The following is a 12,222-nucleotide window of genomic DNA, read 5'->3' as shown; positions in this document are numbered from 1 at the left end:
TGGACATTGGGGAGGGTATGTGCTATGGTGAGTGCCGTGAAGTGTGTAAACCTCACGATTCACAGACCTGTACCCCTGGAGCTAATAACATATTGTTATTAATGTTAATAAAAATGTTTTATGTTAATAAAAGATAAAAAATTTAAAAATATATCCTGTTGCATGTATAAATTCAAGAGAGGATAAGTAAAATGTCTGAGGTCACATGACTAGTAAGTGGCAGAGTTTGTATTTTAACACAAATCTTAATCAGTTTTAAAGTTTGCATATTTAATTATTACTAAACATTGCATTTCCTGTCTTCCAAAATCCATCTTGAAGCAAACCTCCATCTCCATTCTGTACATTCATAGCTTTTTCTTTTTTTGAGAGAGAGTCTGAGTGCGGGAAGGCGAGAATCTTAAGCAGACTCCATGCTCAGTACAGAGCCTGACACAGGGTTCAATTGTATATCCCTAAGATCATGACCTGAGCAGAAATAAAAAAGTCAGACACTTAACCAACTGAGACACCCAGGCACCCCATAGCATTTTGTTTTAGCATTTTATAGCATGTATTATCCAGCATAATGATTATTTAAATGTATTGTTTCCTGCTTTATCTTAAAGAATGCAAGGGTTTATAACTTAGAAAATGTACTCAGCAAATGCTTTTTAAATGAGTAGATGAAAGTTGATGTAGTCAGAATGCAGCGTTCTAATTTGCAAATGTTAACATGATTTTTGAAAATACTTCACATATCTATTTATGGGTGAATATTATATAACAAGAGAGATACACAGGTATAACAATATTCATGATAATCTCTATAACAGCAGGGATTTTGGAAACTCCTCTCATTGCATTATTTTTAAAGTATGCAAATATGCAGAGAAACAAAGTGATTATTGTAGACAAACCATATGTATTTACATATCATATTCCAAACGATAAAATCACATATTACAGTCATTTCTAAGTAATGCCCAATAACTAAGTTTCATTCCTGAAAGTGAACAATTCCGTGTATAAGCCATAACCATACTGAGTGGTCCGGACATTTAGGCCTTGAAATGTAGCAGCCACTCAAGCCTCCTGCAGTTGGTCGAATCTAAGGTTCTTAGTTCCTAAGCACCAGAAACTAATTCTTAGCCTAGTTCACCCCAGATTCAGAGATCAGCCAGTTTTCACCTGAGTCCCAGAACCGATGGGTCTCTTTCATTTGCTTGTAAGTGGCAAGGATTCAGGTAACCACTGCTCATATTCATTTGACTGTATGACCCAATTAAATTTAAAGCGTAGAGGTGAAGCAGGATATCATTCTAGTCCTTAATGCAGCCATACGAGGAGAGAGAAATTAAAAAATAAAACTGTCATGCTTTTTGTTAGGGAAGATATTTTATTTACGGTTATTCAAAAAGTATAAATATGTCCATGTTTCTGTATAATTACTGAAGGTAAAATTTCTATTCATCTTGAACCCTAATTTGTGCAAGTCAGTTCTGGCTAAAAGGAAAAGTCTTTAAAATACCTCTTGGTTCCATTGTTACAGAGGTGTGGAGTGCCAAAAAAAGAGAGCATCTAGGAAGAGACTAAGCAAATAGTAATAGAAGCCATTTTCAAGGCAACATGGAGCTGGTGACAGGCATTTGCAGAGCAATTTGCAGAGAGAAGCATTCTTAAGAAAACCAATGATAAAAGCTCCGCACTTAAAATGAACCTGGGGCAAATGCACACACAAAGACCGAGACGTTTTTGGAAAAAGTAATAAAGCCCAATTATAAGGATACAATCATTTCAGAGCAAAGCACCAAGGAACAATAATAGAACATCCAGGAGAAAAATGTAGGAAGCAATCAAGTAAACTTAAAAATGCACAAAGCTAACAGACTGTCTATTAACAATGTAAGTACGCATTAATTTATTTATAACTTGCTTCAGTCAATGAAGGATTTGAGACAGACAAAACATTCTTTTAAACACAGTAGGCTAAGATTTTTCTATTTCCTGAGAGATGAGAAAATGGAAATTAATACCAAAAAGACTACACATTTTATATGTATTTTTGTTTTATAAATATGCTTATGCTAGTTGTACAGTTAATTATTCATATTTCTAATTTTATAATGTGGAGTAAGTCATTACCAAATTATTCTTTGGTCATTTTTTATGTACAGAAGTGTTGTATGTAATTAGATATTTGGAATAAATAGAAATAGACTATTTCCATTATTAAATAAACTTCTGAAAATTCTCAAAATCTCAGTGTTCTCAGTATTTCTTCCTGTGTGTGTCTACCACTCAATATGTAAACGCTATTGGGAGCTTCGTAAGTGCTGCTGACTAGGGGTGTTCATTAAGGTGAGTTTTTTATTTTTCCTTCTTTAATTGCAAATAAAAAAAAAATTACAGAGGAGCCTGGGTGGCTCAGTGGGTTAAGCCTCTGCCTTGGGCTCAGGTCATGACCTCAGAGTCCTAGAATTGAGCCCCATATCAGGCTCATTGCTCAGCAGGAAGCCTGCTTCCCCCTCTCTCTCTGCTTACTTGTGATCTCTCTCCCTGTGTCAAATAAATAAATAAAAATCTTTTGTAAACCTGGTGATTCACACACCTGTACCCCTGGGGATAAAAATATATGTTTATAAAAAATAAAAAATTAATTAAAAAAAATCTTTTGTTTTTTTAAATTACACTTCCCCAAATAAACAAAATAAAAACAAAATCTAGAATAACTTGGGTGGGGGGATGTAACTTACTGATGACCAGCAGATTATTGGGACCTTTTCACAAAATCAAAGAGAGATTTGAGTAAGCAGAATCTCAGAAGGACAGGTATAGAGCAGGTCTAAGGATTTCAGCAGCTGAGGTTCACAGATGATTTTCCAAACTATTGTCATTTGTATGATTCAATACTATTGAATATCATTTTGGTATCTCTCTAGTACATATTCTAAATTCCCAGGAGAGAGAATCCAAATGGCCCAGGTGAGATGAGATATTTACCCCTAGATCAGTCAGACATGGCCAGGGACAGAATCACATAGCCCAAACATGGACCTTGAAAGCCTACCTTTGTGGATCAGGGTTACTAACAGAGAAAGCAGAATCATTATGAGTTGTCAACTCCTCTGGAAAGTGTCTGCCCCACTGGGAAATGTAATTACTTTTAAATAAACGGCAAAGGAAATCTATGAAACCAGCAGCTCTTAATTCCACAGCAGAAACAAGAAGAAACATCTTTCTGATGTTCTCACCTGACCACAGAATTGAGAATCAGACTATTTGGCATTTCTGACTTGTGCTCCTCAGGAAGAGTCTTAAATGTAGTCATCGACTTAGTCACAAATTTCCTATAACAAAAAGACCTAATCTGGGATTTCTAGATCCTACAGGGTTCAACTCTAAGGTATAAATAAGAGATGTATTATTTTTAATAATCCAAAAGACATAATTCTAATAATGGATTTACTTGCCGTAAGATTGCACAAAATAACTAAAATGTCAAATTTCTGTTATTTGGGCGTGAAATTATCAGTGTAGTAGAGGATCACTACTAATCAGAATTCTTGTTTGTTTGTTTTTTTAGATTTTATTTATTTTTTTGTGAGAGAGAGAGCACAAGTAGGCAGAGTGGCAGGCAGAGGCAGAGAGAGAAGCAGACTCCCTGTTGAGCAAGGAGCCCGATGTAGGACTCAAGCCCTGGACCCTGGGATCATGACCTGAGCTGAAGGCAGCCACTTAACCCACTGAGCCACCCAGGAGTCCCCTAATAAAAATTCTCTCTAGTGTTATATATTGATTGTCTTTGATAAAATGGGAATACTATCTTATTTATCTTCGTACTTCCAGCAACAGTCATAGCGCCTGACACAGCTGAATCAAACCACTAAATTTGGCTTAGGTTGAAACAAAATTCCTTAAAACACATTCTCAATCATACTCTGTGCAGGAAAAGTGTAAAATGACCCTTGAAAGTAAGAAATGGAAACCACCCACCCAAGAAGGTAAAATACTACAATTATTCCTCTTCACCAACAAATCTAAGAGCTGAGATAATTTAATAAAACTTACTAAAGAGGAAGTCAACAGATTGAAGTCTCATTCATTGAACTTGCTCTCACAGAGTACCTACCACATACCAGGGATTTACCTAGGCACAGATACACCGGGACCCTGAATAGCACCCAGTCTCTGCTGAAATAGACTTACAAATCAGTAATTATGAGATAATATCACCAGGGATACAGTAGAAGGGGTGACTGATGAAGAAACAGAATTATTAAAACTCATCCTTTCTCTGGCATCAGCAGAATCCCTTAGCATGCACACCCCTCTGACCATCTGCTCTCACAAGTGTGACATTTTTATTCTCCAAGTCTCCAGCAAGTCTGGGCTGCCTCAGCACTGCAGGAATGCCTCCAAAATTTAGCTACACCATCTCTCCTTCATTGTAAGTGATCCCACATTCTCCTCCTTCCATAGATAAACAAAAACAAGAGGCTTCATACTCTTTGGAATCAGAATGAAAAGTAGGCTCCCCCAGGCTTACTGCATTAGAGAGCACTCCTAAGTCACACTATGATAGCCCAGCTTCACCTTCCAGCAGCTTGTATAGCAACAATATATGATGGTATTTAAGAAGCTCTGCATATCATTTTACATGGCTTGCACGGTGGGTCAAATGAGGGGAATGCCGGAAAAGTAATTTTCAAATTCCTTGTCTCCAACAAACACAAATTATTTTATAACAGGCAAACTGTCAGTTAGAGCACACACATTCCCCAAAGGAACCATTGTCCCAACTATCAGGCAAAGCATGTATGGGAGAATATCATACAAATCAGCCACTTCTTCACTGACTTTTCTTTACAGTGTAGTAGAATGAGTTCATGAAAAGAGTCAGGGTGTCTGGGATCTATTCCCAGCTCTACAATTGATACACTATTCTTACTCCCTTTGCATTTAAATCTCCCACTGGTAACACAGGGATAATGACATAGTACCTGCTTGTTTCTAAGGCACTTGAAAATTCTCTGATAGAAGATTTCACACAAATGCAGAGACCATTATTATACCAGAAAGACTTGAAAATTCTAAATCCGTGTACTCATCACTATTAAATAGACAACACGACAATGACAGAAGAGAAAACATCCTTCTCTAAAGCATCTAAAATCAAGTATTGCTGAATATGCAGCTACTGAAAAAATACATGTGCAAATATATTCATTTTAATGACTGTCCATCCAAATCTAAATCATCAATAATCCATTTAAATAAATCTTTGGCAAATTACCCTGACTCAAAAAAAACAAAACACACACACACAGAAACCATAAATCCCTGATCACAGATATTTCTTACAACACAGAGCTTCCTGGAAAAAAAAAAAAAAAAAACCTTTCTAGAATCTCAGGAAGGATTCTAGCCCATTCCACTAAGGTTGTTCCAAAATATAAAAATAATTCTCCTTTAATCACACTTACAGTACAGTGGTGGACAGGCATCCAAGCAGAGGTTTCCACTGAACAATTCTGGGCTGGGCATTTGCCTTGGTTTTGCTGCAAATAAGTAAAAGTGATTGTTATATCTTATATATTATGTGCAGCAATACATACAAGCTGCCATATCCATCATCGATATGTTTATTACATTATTTGAAAGTATAGGAGAAGGCTTTGAGAATGATTTTTTGGTGCAGTGCTGCAGAAAACTAGGTATGTAATTTCTACTCTTATTAGGGAATAAGAAATCATACTTTGCTTTTCCTATTACTCTAAGGACTGGACTTTGGTCACTAAGCTTCCTCAGCAAGTGGCCTTTCAGGCCCCCACCGGACCCATCTGAGAACCCTCCTAACCCAGAGGCAAAACTGGTCTTCTTTCCTTTGGGCTTCCAGACAAAACTGATACACACTCTACCCATGCAAAATCACTTTAGTCAAGGTACAGACAAACTTGTTTACCTGTCTCCCCTTCTTGATTATGAGCTAGTGATAATTCCCTCTAGAGCATTTCATAGAACCCCAGAATGTACAGTCATTACAGAACAGATCTTAGAGGTCTTTCTTGTCACAACAGAAAATGAGGTGCAAAGAAATCAAACATGGAACATGAAGATTTGACACTGTAAGCCATTTTCCAGGCACTTCATCTTACATAAGAAATTTATCTCTAGCTAACCTATTCTTTCATTATAACTCTTATAAATTATTTCTAATCGGCTTTTTAGAAAAAATGAAGTGCTTCACTTTCACTAACAATACACCTCCATCCCTGTAATAATGAGAACAGATTAGTGTTAAAAAAGGGGAGAAGGTGATTCAAATAACATATCTTTTACCTTTTATTTATTTTATTCTACACTCAATTATAATATAAACAGACTAATAATAATGTTACCAATAGTCATTAAAAAACCTAGCTGTGATTTATTGAGCTACTAAATATGCTGAAGATTGTTCTAGATCCATTATTTTATCACTAGTCACCACAACAAGTATAGATAGCAGTATTATTGAACCCATTCTACAAGGGAGTAAACTGAGGCTCAGAGAGGCTAAGCAACTTGCCTAAAAGCTACCCTACAAGAAAACAGCCTTGCTGGTATTGCAGCAAGAAGCTGACTGGCTCTGATGTCCCTACATGTTTCCTGTATGAGAAGCTGCCTCTGGTATTTTTCATTTTCTATCTGTTTAATGGGCCTTAAGACATGTTATCAACTAATATGTTTTAATGGGCCTTTAGACATGTTATCAGCTAATATGTTTTCATGTTAGCAATGATCCTAACATTTCTGACCTAACTGGAATAAAATATTGAGTTCAGTACTTACACTAAGAATTATTTTTTTGTGATTTATAAGCTTTTTAGAACAAACTTTATTTAGGTAATCTATTTTTAAGACATCACTAAACTCTAAAGTGCTGTTTGAGTGATTATTGATGAAGTCACCATAAAAATACACTTAGGCCATCAATCCCCATGCTCATTGTTCTTGTTTAAATCAAAATATGAACTTAATGCCAATAGGGTACATAAGGTACACTCAACTGACGTCAGATGATCACAATTTCAAGCTAAGCTCAACCATGCACTTGCTGTAATAAGCTGGTCTGAGTCTTGGTAGTCACATCTGTGAAACAGTGTTAGTGTCTCACCTTATTCATACAAATATTATTAGATGATACATATAAATTCACCCCAAATCATAACCACAGCCTGCAAGGGTGTTAATAGAACACACAAAGTAACAGGACAATCTTATCTTCCTTTTCTGATAGCCGAAGCCAGATAAATAAATATAATTTATCTACATATGAGCTTAAGCTTTTTGAAATTTGAAAATATTATTAAAATACTAGTTAGGGCACGTGGGTGGCTCAGTCAGTTAAGCAGCTGCCTTTGACCTCAGGGTCCTAGGATCCAGCAGGCTCCCTGCTCAGGGGAGAGCCTGCTTCTTCCTCTCCTTCTGCAGCTCCCTCTGCATGTGCTCTCTCCCTGTGTCAACTAAATAAATAAAATCTTTAAAAAATTTAAAAATTAAAATGCTAGTTATTATTATGATAGAGAACAGACTGAGGGTTGATGGAGAGAGGTAGTAGGGGATGGGCTAAATGGGTTATGGGTATTAAGAAGGACACTTGTTATGATGACCACTGGGTGTTGTATGTAAATGACGAATCACTAAATTCTACTCTTAAAATCAATATTACACTATATGTTAACTATCTAGAATTTAAATCAAAACTTGGACCAAAAAAGCTAGTTATTCTTATTCCCAATCATGAGAATTCATATCAAACAATGTTAACAGTGAGGAATGTCTCCTTTGTAATAATTGATTATTGTTATTATTAGTAGTAGTAATAGTAGTAAGCTTATTTCATATCTAGATAGTGTTTATTTTTATGGAGCACATGGCAAAGGCTAAATAATAATTGAGCTATGCTTGGGTGGAGGAATATAAGTTCTCATAAAGTGTGAGGGAGCTAAAATAAGGAGTATCTGAACTTCCAGGGATGAAACATGTAGTAAAGAAAGATGGAAATCTGAGTAAGTCTCTCTTACTCCATTACTACCTGAGTTTTGGATATGAAGACTTTCCCATTAGTATTTTATTTTATTTTTTAAAAGATTTTACTTATTTATTTGAGAGACAGCAAGAGAGGGAATACAAGCAAGAAGTGTGGGAGAGGGAGAAGGCTTCCCACTGAGCAGGGAGCCCGATGTGGGGCTCAATCCCAGGACCCTGGGACCACGACTTGAGCTGAAGACACCCAGCTGTCTTAATGACTGAGCCTCCCAGGCACCCCCTCCCCATTAGTGTTTTAATCAAGCAGATTAACAATATGACTATACAGGGGCAGACACATAAAAAGGCCTACTGAAGACAGAGGCTACAGGGACTTAAATCATTATGCTTAGTGTGTGATGAGTAAAAAATAAGACCAGAATATAAATTTTGGATCTTGGATTTCAGTAGTGTTTCCATTAATCCATCTGTGAAACTTTGGGAAAGTTACTTTAAAACTTTAAACCTCACTTTTCTCATGTATAAAATAAGAGGGTTTTTATTAGATCCACAACTCAATGTGGGGAGAGGAAATGTCATTCACCCATGAATCTTTTCCAGACCTCACATTCCTCCCAAGAATTTAATATGTTCTGTCTTCCAAAGGAGTGTACCGTCCATTTGAAAACCACCATCATTCTGATCTACTGTTACCATAAGATATAGTTATTCCTCTGAGTTTGAGTTATAACAAAGGTTGAGAACTGCCAGTAGAGATGGTCTCACAAGAGCTTTCAACTCAAGTGTAGTTATTGAAAACCCTAACCTTTGGTTTTACTTAAACCTTCCTTCTACTTTGAAAGAAGAAAATCTAACAGGGGTCAAGGGACTTGCCACAGTAGGTAATGTAAAGGGGTTAAAATTCTTCCTTTTTCCCTGTAAGTTTTCATTCTCCTTTTTCAATATTGTTTCTAACATTTAATGTGTTCAGAAGAGTTTAGGGTTATCACCTAACTGGAAGATCCACACCCGTTACAAGGCCATTTAGAAAGAGAACTAATACTAGAGGAAAGTGCTCTTTTAACCTACCTTTCAGGTAATTCTTAGCCTATAAATCAAGAGGGAACATTAGAATTCCCTAAAGGGCCAAGCAAGATTTTAAGATAAAAGTTGGTAACAAATTAACCCAGAGACAGAGCTTTCCTTCCCCTTCTCTCCCATCCATCTACCCTGGATATTCATACCTACAGATTGTCTGTATGTGACTTGATTAGGATTTAGCATTTGCAATGCTAACCTTGGAAAACATGTTCTCTCAAGAGACAAAGCTATCAATGGGTTTTGGTCTTCTTAAAATACTATGCTGTTTAGACAGGTTGATGTCTCCAAGTCTCTTATCTTCCTTGGTTGTCTTTTTCTGACTATAATATCTTGACATATTTCATTCTGGATTATCCTGAGCAAATGAGCCAGATATACTGGACAATTACACTTCAAACTGATTGTGTAAATATGTAACTACAGAGGATTTGAGTAGTGACAAACACTTGGCAAAGAAAACTCTAAAGATTTTCTACCCAATGAATCCCATCTCTAGAAAAAGAGAGGATTTTTTTTGAATATCAGCAGCTTGTGTCTGTTAGAGTGCTTTGGAGTTTACAAAGTATTTATGTAGAGGTTTAGTCATTTAATCCTCCAAACAAGTTTGTGTATGGCAGGGTGAGAACTGATTCATCCAAACAAAATTTTGACCTAAATGTTTCATTCAAAACAGCATGCTCCTCTAAAAGCAGAGAACAAGCTGAAAGGTTCTATTGTAATAGTCATAGTAAAATGATTCTTGTAATCACAGGGTTTTTTCCTGGGTGGAGAATTGTCTTATGATAATACTGTACACATATTCATTCCTTTATCCAACCACTCATTTACTGAATATGTATTATGTGGAAGATACCATGCTAGTTATATAGGGAGATATAAAATTTAGAGGCATAAAAATTTAAACAATTATTCTTTCTTCAAGAAGCTCCCAAACTTTTAGGAGATACACTATAGCGTGTTACATTTAAAACAGGGTTAAAGGGCTGCCTGGTGGCTCAGTCAGTTAAGTGTCCAATTCTTCATTTCAGCTGGGGTTATGATCTCAGGGTTGTGAGACTGAGCCCTGCATTGGCTCTGTGCTCAGCAGGGAGTCTGCTTCTCTTTCACTTTCTCCCTCTTCCCCTTCCCCTGCTCCTGCTCATCCTCATGCTCTCTTTCTTTCTAAAATAAATAAATAAATCTTTTAAAAAAACATGGTTATATGAGCATTCATCCATTCATGTAGTTGGTCAACATTCACTGATAAATTAGTATGTGCCAGCTACTGTATTAGGAATAAGGATATACCATGACTCAGTCTCTGTCTAAAAGAAGTTCTGAGTCTAAGGAAGACAATGACCTCATAACCATGCAATTATAAGGCAATTAATTGAGATGATATAAATAAAACATGACATGGGCCAATCAAAAAGATCTACCTCACTCATTTAGGGGCGGGAATAAAGGATGAGAAAGGGTTAAGAAAAATCACACAGAGAAATTTAGGACACGGGTAAGAGTACTGAACTCTAAATAAGGAAGGGCTTAACAGAGGAAATACTTCAGTTTCCAGTAAAGCTTTTAGAAGGGAAAGGATGAGTAGACGGCCTTTGAGGTAAAGGTGTACCATGTATCATCCACAGTTGAATTAAGGAATTCTAGGACTTGGTCAGAAAGCCCCTTGGTTCTGGGTCTCAGAAACCTAGGACTGAGGGGAAAGAATTGTTCTATGCTACACAGACAGCTGACATCTGCCTTCTTCTCATTTATCTCTACTTCACAGGGAATGCATGAACAACAGGTTGTATGGGAAATAGGTCTTTTTTTTTTTTTAAAAAAAGATTTTATTTGTTTATTTGACAGACAGAGATCACAAGTAGACAGAGAGGCAGGCAGAGAGAGAGAGAGAGGGAAGCAGGCTCCCTGCTGAGCAGAGAGCCCGATACGGGACTCGATCCCAGGGGGACCATGACCTGAGCCTAAGGCAGCGGCTTAACCTACTGAGCCACCCAGGCACCCCAAGGGGAAATAAGTCTTAAGAAGGAGTAGACATCAAGACAGACCTTGGCACATCCATTCCTGGTCCTATACAAAACACAAGAGGCTCAGGTCACCTGGGTGGCTCAATCGGTTAAGCATCTGCCTTCAGCTCAATCATGATCCCAGAATCAGGATGGAGTCAGTCCTGCATGGGCCTCCCTGCTCAGCAGGGGTCTGCTTCTCCCTCTGCCCCTTACCTCTGCTTCTGCTCTCTCTCTCTCTCTCTCTCTCAAATAAATAAATCTTGTTAAAAAAAAATCCACAGGATGTGATCTATTCTGGAGAATGTACCATGTGCACTAGAGAAGAATGTGTATTCTGTTGCTTTGGGATGAAATATTCTGAATATATCTGTGATGTCCATCTGGTCCAGTGTGTCATTTAAGGCCTTTATTTCCTTGCTGATCTTTTGCTTGGATGACCTGTCCATTTCAGTGAGGGGAATATTAAAGTCCCCTACTATTATTGTATTGTTGTTTATGTGTTTCTTTGATTTTGTTATTAATTGGTTTATATAGTTGGCTGCTCCCACGTTGGGGGCATAGATATTTAAAATTGTTAAATCTTCTTGTTGGACAGACCCTTTGAGTATGATATAGTGTCCTTCCTCATCTCTTATTACAGTCTTTGGCTTAAAATCTAATTGATCTGATATAAGGATTGCCACTCCTGCTTTCTTCTGATGTCCATTAGCATGGTAAATTCTTTTCCACCCCCTCACTTTAAATCTGGAGGTGTCTTCGGGCTTAAAATGTGTTTCTTGGAGGCAACATATAGATGGGTTTTGTTTTTTTATCCATTCTGATACCCTGTGTCTTTTGACAGGGGCATTTAGCCCATTCACATTCAGGGTAACTATTGAGAGATATGAATTTAGTGCCATTGTATTGCCTGTAAGGTGACTGTTACTGTATATGGTCTCTGTTCCTTTCTGATCTACCACTTGTAGGCTCTCTCTTTGCTTAGAGGACCCCTTTCAATATTTCCTGTAGAGCTGGTTTGGTATTTGCAAATTCTTTCAGTTGTTGTTTGTCCTGGAAGCTTTTAATCTCTCCTTCTATTTTCAATGATAGCCTAGCTGGATATAGTATTCTTGGCTGCATGTTTTTC

The 12,222-nt window shown here is 37.1% G+C and overlaps 1 protein-coding gene across 4 annotated transcripts in view; it reads right to left on the bottom strand.

Moving 5' to 3' along the window:
- Positions 1 to 12,222, bottom strand: part of DLG2 (discs large MAGUK scaffold protein 2) — a 1,588,988-nt gene that overhangs the window by 1,555,256 nt on the left and 21,510 nt on the right. For all 4 annotated transcript variants that reach the window (XM_059187674.1, XM_059187632.1, XM_059187635.1 and 1 more), the window contains exon 2: positions 5,466 to 5,540. In XM_059187674.1, the coding sequence (XP_059043657.1) occupies positions 5,466 to 5,540 (75 nt within the window). The remainder of the gene's footprint in view (positions 1 to 5,465; positions 5,541 to 12,222) is intronic.

The sequence above is a fragment of the Mustela lutreola genome, chromosome 1 (assembly GCF_030435805.1).
Source record: "Mustela lutreola isolate mMusLut2 chromosome 1, mMusLut2.pri, whole genome shotgun sequence".
NCBI classification, from domain to species: domain Eukaryota; kingdom Metazoa; phylum Chordata; class Mammalia; order Carnivora; family Mustelidae; genus Mustela; species Mustela lutreola.
The sequence above is the reverse complement of the archived record's forward strand: the minus strand, read 5'-3'. Positions and strand labels throughout refer to the sequence as shown.